At 40.2% G+C, this 18576-nt stretch overlaps 1 protein-coding gene across 50 annotated transcripts in view; it reads left to right on the top strand.

Moving 5' to 3' along the window:
- CELF1 (CUGBP Elav-like family member 1) overlaps window positions 1-18576 on the top strand; it is a 79615-nt gene that overhangs the window by 40524 nt on the left and 20515 nt on the right. For 20 of the 50 annotated variants that reach the window (XM_072760373.1, XM_072760369.1, XM_072760387.1 and 17 more), the window contains 6 exons: window positions 1664-1703; window positions 5741-5812; window positions 7095-7246; window positions 15811-15998; window positions 17995-18077; window positions 18447-18495. In XM_072760373.1, coding sequence (XP_072616474.1) covers window positions 7176-7246; window positions 15811-15998; window positions 17995-18077; window positions 18447-18495 — 391 coding nt within the window. In that variant the 5' untranslated portion in view covers window positions 1664-1703; window positions 5741-5812; window positions 7095-7175. The remainder of the gene's footprint in view (window positions 1-1663; window positions 1704-5740; window positions 5813-7094; window positions 7247-15810; window positions 15999-17994; window positions 18078-18446; window positions 18496-18576) is intronic. The other 30 variants (XM_072760404.1, XM_072760395.1, XM_072760409.1 and 27 more) reach the window with 4 other exon arrangements.

Raw genomic sequence — 18576 nt, 5'->3', positions numbered from 1 at the left:
GGATCAAGTCCCACCTCGGGCTCCCTGCGTGGAGCCTGCTTCTCCCTCTGCCTGTGTCTCTGCGCCTCTCTCTCTCTCTCTCTGTGTGTGTGTGTGTGTCTCATAAATAAATAAAATCTTTAAAAAATAAAATAAAAAGATTTTTTACTTATTTGACAGCATACACTAGTAGGGGGGAGTAACAGGCAGAGGGAGAGGGAGAAGCAGGCTCCCTAACGAGCAGGGAGCCAGATGTGGGGCTCAATCCCAGGATCCTGGGGTTGTGACCTGAGCCAGAAGCAGATGCTTAATTGACCGAGTCACCCACATCCCCCAGCAAGTAGAAATTTAACTTTCTCTCAGCCCTCCAATGTGTAACCACTATTCCAGAACCCTCTGGACACACTGCCTCAGTAGAAGTTTGTACCTCCTAGATGATGGTCACATTTCTCAAGAGAGACAGACACACCATGGATTCTGGGGTTAGAATCCCTTATATAGATTATTTTAGCAACTAAATACTTAGAGTATCCCCACTTTAAATGGGTGATAGTGATACAGGATTAAGTGAGGTATTGTGAATTTAGTAAATGTAAGTTCTTTTCTTTTTAATAACTTTTGATGATGTAGGAAACTCCAAGTAAATGCTTTTGGAAGGTTTTTTGTTAATCTAGGTTTTTGCCTTAAAATGATTGGAAGCATCAGTGCTTCATTAACCAAATTGGAAACCGATTAGATCCACATGGAAAGTCAAGTGCTTAAGCACCTATTTTTTGTTAGGTAAGAAACATCTTTTTCTTCAGGAAGGGTAGGTAGGGTGCAGTGTCTCATAGTTCTGGTTCTGGCTTTGTCTTTCAGAATTCTTACTTTCCAAAGTAGGCTTCATCCTTGATGACTTTTGGCAATTCTCTGTCTTTAGCCAGGGCCAAACAGAGGTCCAACAGGCAGAGGGTGTAGAAGAAAGTTTGTAGGAATTTGGGCAGCTTTATAGAATCAGTTTTTTACTCGCAAGATTGTTCGATAAAGTTTAAAAATAAAACAAATTGGTTTTGTGGTTCCTCTGTTTGCTTTTAGCTCCAATTAACTTCCCCATCTTCTGATTTTTTTTTGGTTTCAGTGGTTCACCACTGCCCTAGGGCCACTGAGATGCATTTACACAGGCAGGAACTTGGTTGCCTTTGAAGAGTTTTAGGCCTGGCTCCTACCTATTCAGGAAGGTTGCTTTGGGGAAATAGCATGGTCTCTCCACATTTATAACATAATCCTTGATTGCTAAAAGAATAATAGGCCTTTATTAGCTCTATAGTAGTTTCTCATCCAAAAGCAGATGCTAAAAATGACTTTTTTGGTGACCTAAATCTACTGGAATTCAGTCTCATAAGTTGTAATCGTTGTTTTGCTATTTGTTGCGACATTTGGGTACAAGCCTGTATTTTAGTATTTTTATTTCGCCATCTTTTAAATTGATGATATTTTAAAGTTAATTTTGAGCTACTAAATGCAATTTATATTTTAAGGCATTGTGTACTTTAAAAATGGGAGAAGGAGGAGGTTTGGATGGGGGTTTGTTTTAATTCTAGGCCATGATAACAGAAGTGGGATTTTCTTAGGAAAGGATGTACATATCTGGAATTATGGGAAGTACAGGCATGGCCCACTTATTTTTCTTTCCTTGGTTTTTTAGAGTGAAGACATAGTCCAGAGAGGGAAGTGTAAAGCCACAGGTATGGGCTAACTGCTGGATGAGTGTGCTCTATGGTCATCTCTTTAACCTTCTTGCATGAGGCCTGTTGTGCAGATTTGAAAACATTGCATTCAGAAAGGTGATGGCTTTTTTCCTATATTGTGGGATGTAATTTCCTATTCCTAGGAAGCTAGAAATAGTTTCTTGCTCTTTGTCAACTCTTTGTCCTTAGCCATTTCCCAAGGCAGGTTTATCTCCCACTTGAACTAGCTGCTGCCTGGTGAGAGAGAGAGAGAGAGAATGAGAGAGAGAGAGAGAGAGAGAGCGCGCTTGTGTAGCAAGTATTGTACAGGCAGCAGCTACCCAGCTAACTTCCTTTCCCTGTTCTATTTTGTATCTGACAGACCCTGAGTAAAACAGGAACAAGGATGAGGACAGAACTTAGTGGATTCCATATAAACATTCCTCTCCTGGACCCAGAATTTGTTCACCATACTGATTTTTTAATCAGCACTGGAGCTTAAATAAAGTTTAAACTTAGTATATTGTTACCATCTAAGAATTACACTTAAGTTCCGAAACCAATGGAATCTGAAAATATGACCTGATTTGAAGGGTGGTCACCATTTGACAGTTTATTACGTCAGTGTTAGTTTCAGAAGTCCAAGGGAGGCTCTGAGTTTATTTTTATTTTTTTGCTGACAGCACTAAGCACATAAGAGGGTCTTTCTGCTAGTCTTCATGTTTGACACTGATTGATGGAGGAGGTAATAGTGATTAAGGATGGGAGGAGGAAGTAGAAAACTTTTTAGACTTCAAAAAAGTGGTAGGTAGGTTCTCTTCAACCTTGTCATAGCCTCTCAGTGTACCATAAATGATAATTTTATAGTCACACCAATTTGCATACAACAGTGACTAAATTTGGTCCTTTTTGTCTCACGTTGATTGTAGATTTGGAATAGAAAAATTTAAAAAAATATATATTTTTTTAAAGATTGATTTATTTTAGAGAGAGACCATGAGCAGGAGGGGTGGAGAGAGAGAGAGAATCTCAAGCAGACTGTGCAGATCTCCATGCAGGGCTCTGTCCTACAACTTTGAAATCACAAGCTGAGCCAAAACCAAAAGTTAGATGCTCAACCAACTGTGTCACCCAGGTGCCCCATGAAATAGAAAATTCTTTTTTTTTTTTTTTTTTTGAGATTTTATTTATTCATGAGAGACACACAGAGAAAGGTAGAGACATAGGCAGAGGGAGAAGCAGGCTCCCTGCGGCGAGCCAGATGTGGGACTCCATCCCGGGACTCCCAACTCCGGAATCACAACCTGAGACCAAGGCAGACAGTCCACCACTGAGCCACCCAGGTGCCCGAAATAGAAAATTCTTTACAATATTTCAATTCTTTCTTGACTTTAAACCCCCCCCCCAATTCAGAAATTTTTTCATTGTCTAGACTCTTATTGGAAACTCAGAGGATTTTTGGCTTGTTTTAAATTATACTTAACTGTCACATTTTTGCAAAAAAGCTTCCACAAAGTGAGGTGCCAAATAGATGATTACCTAAATTGATCAGTATATTTTTGCATATGCAAAGTACTGGATTGGGAGCTCTTAGGAGACCCCACTAATTATATTAGAAGTACTCAATTTTTGTGTTTGTTTAAGATTTATTAATTTTAGAAAAAGAACACTCATGGGGGTGGGGGGGTGGGCGGAGGGAAAGGGAAAGAATCCCAAGCAGAGTGCAGAGCCCTTTGTGGCTGATCCTCCGACCTGGAGATCATGACCTGAGCAGAAACTAAGAGTTGGATACTTAACCCATTGAGCCACCCAGGTGCCCCAGAAGCACTCAATATTTGAAGTAAAATTCAAGTCCAGGAAGGTGTTGTTTTGTTTTGTTTTGTTTTTTAAAGATTTTATTTATTCATGAGAGACCCAGAGAGAGGCAGAGACATAGGCAGAAGAAGCAGGCTCCTCTCAGGGAGCCTGATGTGGGACTTGATCCCAGGACCCTGGGATCATGACCTGAGCCAAAGGCAGATGCTCAACCACTGAGCCACCCAAGCCTATAAAAGTTTTAAGCTAAAATTTTGTTAGTCTGGTTAGTTACTTTCAAGTAGTATCAGTTGCTCACTTCTTTTCTACATCCCTTCTGTCATCTAATGCCAGAAGCTTGGTGGGGAGTAGATATCCATTCCATTTAACTATCTTGAGGTGTCATAACTTTGTCCTAGATTATTATACTTTTCTTTATATAGAGTGATGGTGGTTTTTAATGACATGCATTCTCTTTTATAATTTGACAGTAAGCTCTAATTTCTTCTATGCTCATATAACCAGACTTCACATTTTTGTCCTTAAAGATATATTTAGATTATTGAGGTAAAGTATAAAATCCCGTCACTTGAACTCCCTGGTTGTATCAGTCAAGATAGACCTCTAGCCTGATGTTTGCATGTGCCACCTGGGCCTTTTTGCTCAACTATGCTTTTCTTTGCTCATTCACTCCTTTGACAAAACAGCTGCTGTGATTTCTAGCATTTTTCTCTTCTAATCCAGTTTTTAAACCGTTCATTCCATTCTGATGTTCTAAATGCAGGGTGTGCTGTGCTTTAGAGGGTTTCCCTTATCTACGGATCAGCTTTAATGATTTTGGTTCTTAATGTTACAGTAGGCTGATTATCCCTATCCTCACATTATTGGGCTTTTAAATTGTTGCCCTTAGAAAAGGAGTAGAAAATATTCAAGGCAAAGAACACTAAGACCATCAGGGAAAGACAGGAAGCCATGAAAGTAAATTCATAGTGAGAGGACAGACGGTAAAAAGGGACGGAAGAAAAGTTAAAACCTCTTGCAGTGGACCCTTGGTTATAACCTTTCCTGCCATCTCTTTACTTCTTCTAATGCATCCTTTGTGGGAAAAGCCTGGAATGTGTTTCTGATTAAGAAATTTAAAAAACAACTTGTGGGCAGTTTTCTGTAACTGCTAATTCTACTTTATAATTTTCCCTTAACATCTGCTTTTTTGTGTTTGAATAATTGTTTTTATCATCACTTAACTTTTTAATCTTTTTTCTAAAATTGTGACTTGTGATTAATTTCTGTGCTTTCTTTTCCCACAAGCATGTTGAATTTAATTATACTGAGATGACTCTTGTGACCTGCCTAAAGAGAAGCACTCTCCTTCATGTAATAACATTTCCATCCTTTAAGTTTTTAAAGCAGTCTTGTCTTCTAATTATAAAGTGGATTTTAAAACATTACTCTAAAATGAGTGCTTTTCGACCTTTGGCTTGGTAAAAATTACTATAAGGAGTACATATCCTTTCATATGCTGAGCAGTGCCTGGCTGCTCAGTAGTCTTCTGCAGTACATACTCTCTTGTTATGCATGTGATTCTGATGAAAATGAAGATGAATTAGATATATTTCTAGTGAATAGTAAAAGTATAACAATAACCAGTGAGATTCCTTAAAATTTGTTGATTCCTTTTTAAAGGAACCCTTGAACTAAAAAAACAAAACAAACAAAAAACTAACTTGGTTGTTAACCAACCTCACAAAGTTACTCCTTGGTCCTGATAGCTTTCTATAGGAAGAGGCATGTGACCAGCTCCAGTGTACATGAAGAAACTAGGACAAACCTAACCAGTAACTTAACCAGTCCCAGCTAGGGTTACTGTCTTCTGCCTATCTGGGAGTCAGCACTTGGTGAACTGTGTGCTGTGTGCCAGTTGCAGTCTCTTCTCACCGCAGCCTGGCTTCACTCCCCACCCCCCTGCCACTTCTCCCACTTCTGTCTCTAAAGTAGTAGATCCAAGGAGCCAGGGTCTCTGGCAGAATAGAAGAGCGGATAACTGCTGTTGTAATTCTAACTTTTGGATGGTTATGCCTGTATATTAGACAGAAGACAGTTTCTACCCTCCATGGTCAGATGCAGACCAGGGGTCAGGCATTGTTAGCCAGGCTGCAACACTTAGGCCTATGCAATGACATGTTGCCTTTCATTATTTTTAAGTAACGTCCTTTTTAAGTAACGCTATACGTTTAGGAGTTCATTTGTTTACCTCTTTACAGGCTGAACATAACTTCCTTTTTTCAAAATTCCCTGTGTTGAGAACTGAGCTTGAGTGAAGTGAAATCTTTGAGGTAAGGCAATCCTAATGATAAAAATGGAAAGAAGGCCTGCGCAGTTTGGGAGCCTTCAGAGATAGAGTTTTAGAGTCACTGCCTAAATATTGAAATGCCACCATTTGTTGTTTGGAGGATGGGAAGCTAAATTGAGAATGGGAGCACCACATCTGCCTTGACTGCTAAGTATATCCATTTCTACTGCTCACCCATAATAGAATTTTTATGTGGCATTCATTAATCTTGGTTTTAGCATCAGTTTAAAGGAAGACAGAGAATGAAGAGACTTACTTTACATTCCTCTCTTCTTCCCTTACATGTTTGAGTGTAGTGGGCCCCGCTTCTTTGTCATTATCATCACCCTGGTTGTTTTTGTTTGTTTTTCTAGAAAGGTCAAACAACAGAAAAGACATTATTTCCTAGTACTTCATGAGAAGGCAGAATATTACTATTCCATTTTTATTTTTGCTTTTTAAATTTTCTGGTAAATAAGATTCAGAGTAAAGTTTTGCCTGTCCCACCTAATGAAGCAGGAATTTTTAAAAAGTCCTTCACTCTGATGAGGAACTTTAGGGAGCACACTTTGCTCTCAGCACACCACCAAGAAGTTGAGATTGGTCCAGTGCAGGTAGAAGTCTGTGAGCAATTAGGTTTTTGGTGACCCCTTCTTTAGTCAGCTTTCCTCTGGCCTGCTTCTGCTGGTGTGAACCACTCCTGTGTGACTATGCTGAGGTCAGTTTGGACCCAGCACCATGTTCATTGCTGTCTTTGGCACATGGAAACTGAAGTTTAAACCAAGGACAACAACACAATTTTCCTTTCCAGAAATATTTTCAGACCACATGAGGTGAGCTTTTCCACCACCCCACCCCCCACCCCCCGCTCTGTTTTTATTTTTTGGGTTTGGTTTTGGGGGGGGGGTTGTTTTTTTTTTTTTTTTCCCCTCAGGTAGTTTAAGGCTTTGGGGCCCCTCAGAACCTGATTTGCAGAAAGGAGTTTGGAGGATGTGAAACAAGTTTGTGTTTCTTCTGCTCTGTTAGCCACTGCTATCTTCATGGATCTGACACTCTATTTATCTGACAGTGCACTTAGTACTGCTTCGCCAGGGAAAATCACACAAACCCAGCCCTGGCGCATCAGCACTTTCATTGTGTGCTGGGCTGAGCCTCCCTTCACATGCTCACATCCCCCTTTTAATCCAGTACTCCCTTTCCCCTCCCCAGTCCTGCCTGTTTCTGTGGCACTTATTGCTGGTTTCCCTGAGCTCCTGTTTCCACTTTGTGTTTTTTGTGGGGCCCAGGAAGCTAAAGCTGTGTGTATTTGTGGATCAGACAAGTGCAGCAAGTTAATATCATTGGCTTCTGAAGGGGAGAGTGAGGTGATGGCTGCGTTTAAGTTGGATTTCCTTCCAGAAATGATGGTGGATCATTGCTCTTTGAATTCCAGTCCTGTGTAAGTATTTTTGTTGTCTAATTTTTATCATAAGCAGAGGAACTGGGCTGTTTTCCTTGTTATTTGATGAAACTGGTTGCTTTCCCTGAAAGAGGGAAGAAAAAAATTGGGTGAGGAAGCAAGAGTCCACACTATTAATATTTTTTATTGTAGTTTGATTCTGTCTCATTACTGTTGATTTCCTTGGGGCTGTAACTAAGTTCTCTACAGAAGGGTGCATTTGATACATGAGCAGCAACATCAACTCAAGTGTGCTGCATTCCTTCAACTTGTAGTGTTTTCCCATATGATAGATTCCAAGGTTTTTTATTTTTATTTATTTTTTTAACCTTAGCTTTACTGCTTTGCATTGGGTTTGCCATTTCAAACAATCTTTTGGGAAGTTATTTATTTATACCAAATTCTTAGACTCCTATCACAGAGGAGACTGGTTGCTAGAGTGTATTTAGTAATGTATGCAGGATGCTGTATTGGCATCTAAACTATAACCCCAGGCCCTGATTTTTCCTAGTCTAATTGAAAATGCCACAGAATACCTGATTTCAGTGATGTTAGATGAAGCCCCCTTCCCCCCCCCCCCCAAAAGTAAAACTGGATCAATTTTGATTGGCAGTTTGCCCAGATTTTCAACATGAAAATGAGAAATCTAATCAGTGTGCAGTACTGTTCAGGAAGTGATACTGCCATTGTACATAGCTAGGTCGCTAACTTGGCCCTAAGCTATAGCTCTGGGGAACCTGAATTCTGTATTTGGTGGAGAAGAACACATTTCTAACTCCTGACTTCAGTTACTTTAACCAGGCTTCAAAGTATCTTTAAACCTCAAGCAGATGAGCCTTAGGTTATTCAAAGCCAAGAATATTAAATGGTAGAAGAGTCCCTAGATAACAGGTGGTAGGAAAAGTCCTTGAGATTAGGCCTCCATTGGAAACCATTTTACCCTGGGATTATGTGTAACAGGTGTGGATAATAGCAGATTCTGAACAGTTCTGTGGAATAGTTTGGGGGCCCTCAAAGTTAGCTGGCTTGCTCATTTGAAGTGGATGCTATGCCTTCTCTATAGTGTCTAAAATAATGGTAATTTAGATGTGTCTTTATATGTGAGTTTTTTACTGCTAAAATATTATTTTAGCTGTAGCTAACAGGTGAAATCACAGTGAAGGCCATCATAAAGACTTAATACATAATAGAAATACTCCCATGTGCCAGATATGTCTCCTTAGAAATAGAACTTTGTGGCTCAGATTATCTTTCATTGTAACAGTTTCTCTCTATGCTTTGCCAAAGGACTGCCTTTGTTCAGTCCTTAGATACAGCATTTTTCCTCAACCTGATTTGTCATCTTTTACAAGGTTAGACTAATTCAGTATCCTGTGAAATCTGGATCACAGATCACTGCATGAAAGTTACCTGGAATGTAAAAATGCTGATCCCTGGACCCATGCCTAGGTATTCTTATGCTTAGAACTGGGCCCCAGAATCTGTATTTTAGCAATATCTCATGTAGTTTTCATTAATGCACACTAAAGTCCTAGAGCTAGTGGACTGACTGCAGCACATTCGGTTAGAGGTGACGGAGGAGGACAGCATTGCATCATTTTCCCCCTCAAGTGCGTTTGCATTTGTTTTAGTCCGCCATCCTACAAAAGCTTCGGGAAGTTAATTGGGCACTGGCTGTTGCCCCTGTTTTACAGACGAGGAACCCAGTTGAGAGAGGCTATTATTGACTTGCCCGAGGACAGTTGATGTCAGCCTTGGACCTAAAATCAAGTTTAATGATACCTTCTTTTTATTTTTGCCCCTTAGACCAGGCTGCCTCAAGTGTCATTGAGCCAGGTAGCCAACAGCTCCTCTCATTTCAAGTCCTTGGGCCCATTCCCGTGGCTACTGTATGCCAAAATACCATAGTTGGGAAGAAGAAAGTTCTTGAGAATCGTGTGTTTGCCACTTTTTTATTGGATTCTCAGCCCTTCTTTTAACTCCTACTCTTTAGCAGGAAACTTGACGTCAATGGTTTTCTCTCTCAAGTGATTTTGCCTGGGAATGTGATCTAGCAATGTATTTATTTCAAAATTTCTTTACAACAGAGAAGAATGGCTGGTGGTGGTGTGGAAAGGTTGGAGGACCTGAGCTGTAGTTCCTATCCTTATTTTTTAACAGTGTCCTTGATTCTGGTGCCCTAGGAGATGGATGTTGTCCAGGAGTTGTAGCTCAGGACCTTTTCTCTAGGCTTTCCTTTGGCTTAAGGGGGTACAGATGTACTTCTCTATTCTCAGATCTATGTATTTATCCCTCAAGTGTCCCCTAAGCTTCCTATGCAGAATCACGTTTCCAGATTGTCTATACTAGAACCCAGGAGTGATCAGTAACTTCTTTTTCCTCATCTTTTTCATCAAGGGATCTCCCTAGTGGGTCCTGCCCCCAAAATTTTCAGCATTGCTTGAAACTGGGCACTAATCTTAGGAGCTAGTTTGTGCAGAAGTCTCCATATTTTCCCATTTTATTTCATCCTCTATATTGTCAGGTGTCTTTTAAAAGACAAATCTGATCACTTCCTTGTTTAAAGATTGGAATAAAGCCCAACCCTGTCAGTATCACATGAAAAGCCCTTTTATTGGGTCTTTCCAGTGTTTATTCTCATTGATTTTCTAATGTTTTCTCTCCTTTTTCTAATCTTTTAAAATGTTTGTGTACTCTCCCCTTTCTCAAGTCCCTTTCTACCTTTCTAATGCTCTCATCTCTTTTTTCGGAGTTTTTACCATGTCCTCGTCACTCCATGCTGTACAGCACTGTTTCCAGCCCCTTTGTCCATCCAGCTTAAATCCCCACCCTCCTCCTCCCCAAAAAATCCCAAAACCACCCCCACTATCCTAGCTGCTTTCTTTCACAGAACTTTTAGATATCTGTGTAAATATTTATAGGACATTATAATTGTGTCTTTCCAATTGTTCCATGTCATTGCCTTCAGGGCAGGTATTGCTCAGTTCCTTTTTATAGCCCCCTATAGTGTATAGTATCTTGCACATAGTAGGAACTTGGGAAATACAGGTGAATGAATGTTAAGCCCTGTGAGTTTTGTTTTGTTTTGTTTTGTTTTTAATTAAAGGTGGTCACTGAAATAAAGTCTCTAGACATTATCTCCCTTCCTCAGGGAAGAAGGCTGAAAACCTTCACAAGCAGATAGTTAGCCTGTTCAGTTGTTGAAAGGTGATTTAAAAACCATTATCAAAAAAAAAAAAAAACCAAAACCATTATCACTAGCTTTTTCTAGTACCAAACACTCCGACTAACAGGAAGATTTCCCTGTATCCAAATGGAAATTCTTCCTTCCAGCATACATGCATTTTGTCTTGTTTGCACTAGAGAACAGCTGGTACGTAATTCAGGCCGGTGTTTCTGGGTCCTTTTTATTCTCATGTTCTTCTGTGCCAGTTTCCATAGCACAGAGAGGGACCTGATAGGGGTGGGTGGCTGGCTGGAGATTGGGAGGCAGCAAATGTTTATGCCTCTTGAGGAGTTAGAAGGATTGGTAGGCATCTGAAATTTTTCTATTTATATAATGAACAAATAAATGGAGGTCAACAGGTAGTGAGAAGAAGTGAGTGAAAAAAATGAGTAATGAAAGGTTTCGGAAATGATTTTTAAAAATTTATTGAGGTATAATTGAAATATACTATATTAGTTTCAGTTGTGGAACACAGTGATTTGACATTTGTGGATGTTGTGAAATGGTCATGACAGTAATAAACATTACTGTTTATCACCTTGCAGAGTTAATAGTTTTATTTTATTTATCACATCCCCATGACTTACTTATTTTATAACTAGGAATTTATACTTCTACTTTTTAATCCCTTCTACCCATTTTGTTCCCCCCCTTTCCAAGGAAAAATTTTTTTAAGGTTTTATTTATGTATTCATGAGAGAGAGAGATAGAGACAGAGACACAGGCAGGTAGAGAGGCAGGCTCCTCGAGGGGATCCCCATGTGGGACTCGGTCCCGGGACTGCATGACTATGCCTTGAGCCAAAGGCAGACGCTCAACTATTGAGCCACACAGGCTCTCTAGGAAATGTTTTTTTAAACAGACATGAAGTTAGTATTTATTCACACGAGCTAGCGTATATTAAAGGGTTTTCTTGTGAGGGTACATGCACATGGACCAGACTAATAAGGAACTCCACAGCTGGAAGGTGTGGAAACTGCCACATTTCTGACCCAGGACACATGTTCTGCTCTCTCTGCATGTGCTGCTACTTCTACTTTTCATCCACCTCATAACTGTGGGGACAGCATGGCTTTGGCTTGCCACTGCCCTGCCAGCCTGGTCTCTCACTCCTCTCTCTGTCTCTGTCTCTCTCAAATTAAGATATAATTCACACAACACAAAATATACCCTTTTAAAAGTGCACAACTCAGTGACTTTTACTATATCCACAAAGTTGTGCAGCTTGTCACCACTGTCTTATTCCAGAACACTTTTATCACCTCCAAGAAAAAATTCTATACCTCGTAGCAGTCCTCTCCCTACCCCCAGTTCCTATTCCTACGCATCTGTTATAGATTGGTCTGTTCTGGAAATTTCACATAAATGAAGTCACACAATGTGTAGCCTTTGGCAGTTGTCTTCTTTCACTTGGTATCATGTTTTTAGCCTTCATCTGTGTCATAGCCTGACCTCCGTTACTTCTTGCCACTGCCCTTTTATCTTGTTAACTTATGCTATCTCTAGATGAAACTTTCCCACTTCTGACTTCACCACTGCCTATTTCTCTTAGCCAGTTCCAGATTCTTTAGAGCAGTATTCTGTGCCATAGAAGTTTCTATGATGATAAAAATGTTCTGTATCTCTCCTGTCCTGTGCAGTAGCCGCATGTGGCCAGTGGCTATTGTCTTGCTCAGTGCATCTCTAAGGAACAAGCCAAGCCTGCCTTTCTGTTTTAGGCATAAGTCAGCTTTCTGGCTAGTCAGTAGATCAGTTGCTAGATTAAGATCCACGCCATAGTCTAGTTAGCTGGGGGTCAGGGGATAGGAAAGAGGGACAGAACATCGACTGCCTCCCTGAGCTGGGCCTGGGGCCAGGAAGTTTTGAGAGAGATAGGAAAAAGAGAAAGGAGGGTTCAAGAATTCTGAACAGAAGTGTGCTTTCAATATAGAGCTCTTTGTTTTCTCTCTCTCTGCCGTTTGGCTTCCAAATTGTTTATTATTTTCCTATGCCATGTTCCATCAAGAATCATGGTGGACAAGGCAGCCTCTGGTCCTGATTTTTCATAACTTCTCATTCTTAATGATTCTGCTAGAAGCAGAAACACAAAAAGAGATGAATTGGTGCTATACCTCTCCCCTAAAACACTTGCTCCCTCCTCATCTCTCTTCTTCCCTCACTGCTACAGGCCCTGCTTTTCCCCTCTTCCATCCTACTCTCTGGTCAGTACTTTCACAGAGGGTAAGAATTTCCATAGATTTGCCTCTTAGGAATGACAAGGGACAGTAAAGGTACTTCTCCAGGGGGCTGCTGAATTCACTGGTCTTGAGTAGTTATAATATCAGAAATTTATGATCACTGACTCTGAGGGGTTCTCCATCAATGGGGAGGTAAGGCACACATTTGAGAGTGTTTTTGGTGATATGTAGAGTAAATGCCATACATGGATGATGTGGGTCCTTGCCATATCACACTAAGAGTCTCGTCTCCATGTGACTTTTTGTGCAGTGGTAACTTTTAACTAAGGACAACACGCATGCTGGAAGTATGTGTGGAAGGTTAGAAGAACCTTCTATGTGGAAGGTTAGAAGAACATTCTCTTCCAACACAATAACAGTTGATACCCACATTTTCCTTATTCACCAACATATACTACATTTCACACAGCATCTGGCCTGTATAAGTAAGTGCCGTGCCCAGTATTTATTAGAGGAAGAAATAAGTCAATGCAAAACTCCAGCTACATGATGTCCACAGCATCTTCAACCTGGCCTGATAATTACTTAGTCTAGTTATTATAAAAGTTTCAAAAGGGTTAAGTTTGAAGATTTTCCCTGGTCCTTAGCATTGAATAGCACTGGTCTAGGGGATTCTTCCGGCTAGTGAATTGGTATACACTGGGGGAAAGGATGGTTTGTAGAGTGGGTGGACACGAAGAAATGGAGACAGATTTGTAAAGAGAGAAAGGGAGGGCATTTGTCTAGATTGCCGAGTCTCCACTGCACGTTTAGATAAACTCTAAATCACATATATATATATTGACTATGCTTATACTTTTGCACTAAACTGTGATGTAGAAAATTTGGAAATGACACACAAATGCAGACAGAAAGGCTAGACTGAGAGCTGTTGTTGCTAGTATAATTATGAATTAATAAACTCCTGCCTCTTCTCAAAAATAGTGTCAGCATCCTTATCATCAAAACATATTCTGAACACCATTTGGGTTCTCTGTTAACCCTCCCTGGAATATCAACATGATTAAAGACTAGCAGCATTTTAATAAAATAATATTAAAGCTAATAATTAAGCCTGTTGATGGCAAGTTGTAGGGACCGACAACCATTGTTTCATTAGTTACAGAGCTTTTTTTTAAAATCATAGTAGCATGATTTCTGTTAGAACACTGGGATTAAGCTTCTACAAGCAACTACAGTATATTTTTACAAACTTGCCACAAATGGTTTGAATTAGTAAAGGAAGCCAATAAAACAATGCATTTCAAAACACTTGGGCAAAAAAAGGATATTGATCTTCTGAGAATCAAATAATCACAGGAGATCCTAGCTGCTCTTTAATGTGTGAGCTCTCTTTGTGCACAATGTTCATTTTTATCAGGATTAGTTGCTTAAACTAAAGGGAGAATTGTTGAGAACAAGAAATTGCTCCCATCCCACATCTGAATATTTCTTTAAACCAGCTGCTGTACTAGGTGTGGCTGTAAGAATGAATAGCAAATAAAACAGCTTCTGCCTTCAAGGAACTGTCAGTCTGGTTGGGAGAGGTAGATACAGCCAGATTATGCTAAACAGTGATAAATACTGTAATGAAGGTGGAAATTTAGTACAGTTTAAGTCCTGACGGAACTGATCGAATTAACCTGAAGGAGTATGGGAAACCTTCACAGACATTGTGACAAGAGTCAGTCTATATATGCCATTTGTCTTACACCTTTGATATTTAGTGTGAGATTCAGGAAAGGTAATGTGTAAATAGCTCCGGTGGGGTTCAGTTATAAGAAATTTAGGAATTAACAGGGTGCCTGCATGGCTCAGTCCGTTAAGCATCTGACTCTTGATTTCAGCTTAGGTTGGGATCTCAGAGTCGTGGAAACCATGCTCACTGGGATGTCTGCTCAGGAGTCTCCCGACTCCCTCTGCCCCTCCTCGTGCTCTTGTGTGTGGTGCTCGCACGCATGCACGCGTACGCACTCTCGCTCTCTCTCAATCAAATCTTTAAAGAAAATAAATTTAGGAGTTAAAATACAGAGATTGAGCTACCTGCCATAGATCCAGCATTCTCAGGGATCTTCAGATATTGTTGAGAAGATAGCAGTGATGGAAAAACTATTATTTTTCCTTTAAAGAAAACTAGCATTTTCCTTAGGGTTGATATTAGGACACGGCAAATTTGAATATGATGAAGTGGTTAATTAACCATGCTAGCAATTTGGAATTTAAGTTGTTAATGGTTGAGCAAGATCTTAGGCAGTGGTAGGAAAAGGACTTTGATTCTTTCTTAGTGGAAACATTTGTAGTCCAGGAATGAATCCTCTTAGGTTCTTGTTGGTGCGGAGGGGATAAAAAAGAAGGTATTAAGTAGGAGCATTACAAGTTTGATGTGATAGGACTGTGACTGTTTAAAAGGCAAAGCTTTGTTTCAGTCTGGGAGAGGCAAAACTCAAGAGCATGGGGACTAGGCCTGAGACATCAACATTCAAAAGCCAACTTTCTCCCTCTCCCCGCTACACTTCCCCCAGCCCCTGCCCCAAAGTGGGATTCAGACTCAACAACCCTGAGATTGTCACATGCTCTACTGATGACTGAACCAGCCAGGAGCCCCAGGCTGACATTAACTCATTTCTTAGCTCAGGCCTTGGAGATCAAGTGCTTCTGTTTTAACATCTACTAAAAGAAAACTTTTCACCTGTCATTGTATACAGAGGGAGTTTTGAGTCTTACTCATAATCAGTAGTCCTTTGTGATTTTTGTGTACGTTTTTTAAAAGTTTTGTTAACTGTGCTTCAAAACTGAAAACTTCAGGAACTTTACCTCTTAAGTTCTTCTGAAAATGTACATGGTAGATAAGGAATGAGTGATACTTGGTTCCTTAGTTAAAACCCAGAATGTCCTAATCAGAATTGTGACTTCATTTTGGGATCTAATGGAAGGCATGGCCATGGTGAAGGGGAGGACCAGGGAACTCTGGTATATTGAATGGCAGTAGTGAAAAGAAGTAGAATTCTTTCCCCCTACTTTTTCAGGAAGTAGTTGAGATCTTTAAAGGAAAAAAAAGAAAAACACCTCCCTTTGGAGAGTACTGTGAATACATAATGGAAACTATATTTTGTTTCATGCAGCTCAAAGAAAATGAACGGCACCCTGGACCACCCAGACCAACCAGATCTTGATGCTATCAAGATGTTTGTGGGCCAGGTTCCGAGAACCTGGTCTGAGAAGGATTTGAGGGAACTCTTTGAACAGTATGGTGCTGTCTATGAAATCAATGTCCTAAGGGATAGGAGCCAAAATCCTCCTCAGAGCAAAGGTAAGGGCTTTGGATTTTATAGGTAATTTCTGTCATGTACTTGCCAGAATGCTCCTCTGGTTACATTCCAAGGGAAGAAGTATGTCCTTTTATAGTAGTTATCTTCCAGCCCAAACACATTAAATGGCATAAAAATAAAAAGTTAAGGTGACATCATGAGGATAATTTGTAAATTGGATCGTAGGCGGTCCTTTGCGAGAGCTCTAAATTCAAGAGACAGACTCATGAGTGTGTGTGTGTGTGTTGTGTGTGTGTCTTTCTCTCTTTTTATGTGAATGTCTCTTGATCTTGGAGATTGAGTGACAAAGTTGACATAAACTAACCACATAAGGTTTTCTTTGGTGTTTTGGCTAGAGTAAGCTGAAAGAAAAAGACTGTCCAGGGATGCCTGGGTGGCTCAGAAGTTAAGCATCTGCCTCTGTCTGTGTGTCTCTCATGAATAAATAAACAAAATCTTTAAAAAAAAAAAAAAGTGTCCACACCCTATGTATGGCTTTCTGTTAATGTTACAGAGGCCTGGCAGGATGGCTTAGCAACCAGGAGGGACCTGTTTGTAGGTAACCTGTTTGTTGTAGCCTACAAAATGAATGGAAGAAAGGCTGAGATACTTCCAGAAATACCTAGCAGAGTAGAAACTTCATAGCAATGGTAGAAAAGCCATCAGCTTTGCCCTGTACATGCACATACAATATTCTTTTCCAAATAATGGATTTCAGAATAATTTTCAGTGGAAGCTTTTCTATGGTGCAAATGTGAACAGCAGGATTTTTTTTTTTAAGATTTTATTTATTCATGAGAGACAGAGACATGGGCAGAGGGAGAAGTAGGCTCCCTGCAGGAAGCCCAAGGCGGGGCTCGATCCCAGAACTTCAGGATCACATCCTGAGACAAAGGCAGACACTTAACCACTGAGCCACCCAGGCATCCCAAGAAGGATTGTTATTTTTTATTTTTTTAAGATTTTATTATTTTATTTACTCATGAGAGACACAGAGCAAACGAGAGAGAGGCAGAGGGAGAAGCAGGCTCCACACAGGGAGCCCGACGTGGGAGTCGATCCCGGGTCTCCAGGATCAGACCCTGGGCTGCAGGCGGCGCTAAACCGCTGCGCCACCAGGGCTGCCCGGATTGTTATGTTTGAAGCCAGCTTAATAACAGAGGGTCTAGAAGCAGAGAAAGTATTTTCTTTTTGTAGCATAGTTAACCTAAAATGTAAAGCATTATAGTTTCTGAAAATGACTGGCAGTATAACATGCAGTAATCTAAAATCTTAATTGCAGAGTGATTTTGAAAGGAATCAATATTGTATCTCATAGGGCTAGAAGCCCATATTTATAAGACACACTTCTCCCCTCACATCCCTAATAAAGATAAAAGCACAAAATCTGCAGATCTCCTCAGGGCCATGTGTTGTTAGAAGCTTAATTATATTTGATGAGAACCAAAAGTCCAAAAAAAAGATATTAAGAGCTTCTTGCTCTTTAGTCATTTTATAATTTAATAAGTGGTCATTATGTTTGAGGCATATGGTAGAAATTGACTACAATGTAAGGAATGATTTATTCTGAGAAAGAATGAGTTAGTTCCTGGTAGACTATAAGCCGCAAGAGTGCTGGGCCCCTGTTTCTTTTTCTGTTCCTGAGAGTCTTGCCGAGCACACTACCTGGTGCTCCAAGTAGGGTGACTTGAATGGCATGGTACTGTGACATTTGTAAGGGAAGTTATCTTTCCCAGAGAAGTTAGAGGAGCAGCTAAGGAATTTTAGTAGAATTCAGAGACTATAACAATAAGGAAAATGTGTAGAAAGTAACGGGGTTTTTTTTGCCTCACTCTCCCCCTCTCTTTCTCTCTCTCCTTTGGAGTGGGGGTGTGTGCTAATTTTAATAAACCCAGCCTTCTCTTTGAAGTTGCAGTATGTCCGTGGTGGAGGCAGTGCTGTAGGAATTATCTGCTTCCAAAGGACTGGTTTGATTTGGTGAAATTTTGTTTATTGCAGGGTGCTGTTTTGTTACATTTTACACCCGCAAAGCTGCATTAGAAGCTCAGAATGCTCTTCACAACATGAAGGTCCTCCCAGGGGTAAGAAAGCTCCTACTAATAAGTGGAACTGTGGTGGTTTTGACATATGGAACATACTTATACATGTCAGGCACACACTGAAAACCATTTTGGGAACAAGGTGACTGCCACAGAGATTGATATAAAGGAAGACATGAAGGGAACATTTAAAAGAAGATAGGCTGAAAGTCGTTTAGTTTTCTCTTAGCCAACAGAAATTTGACTTCTTGATTCACATTCTGTCTGATGTTTTGGGAAGAAATGATTGTGAGGCAGATGTGAGGTCAGAGAAAACTCTTAAGGCTCTAGTTTTGATACTTGCCTTTAGAGTCCTCATATTTCTGAATGCTCTCAATGTGTACAGTGATATTTGTGTGTTTTCCTTTTTAGATGCATCATCCTATACAGATGAAACCTGCTGACAGTGAGAAAAACAATGGTAAGCAATGGTGTTAAGCCCCCTCCCCTTATAAGATTTCTTCTACTTTACTGTTCGTTCCGTTGGCATCTGGATTGTATT

The sequence above is a fragment of the Vulpes vulpes genome, chromosome 5 (assembly GCF_048418805.1).
Source record: "Vulpes vulpes isolate BD-2025 chromosome 5, VulVul3, whole genome shotgun sequence".
In the NCBI taxonomy this organism is placed as follows: Eukaryota; Metazoa; Chordata; class Mammalia; order Carnivora; family Canidae; genus Vulpes; species Vulpes vulpes.
This window is presented reverse-complemented; position numbering and strand designations above follow the sequence as displayed.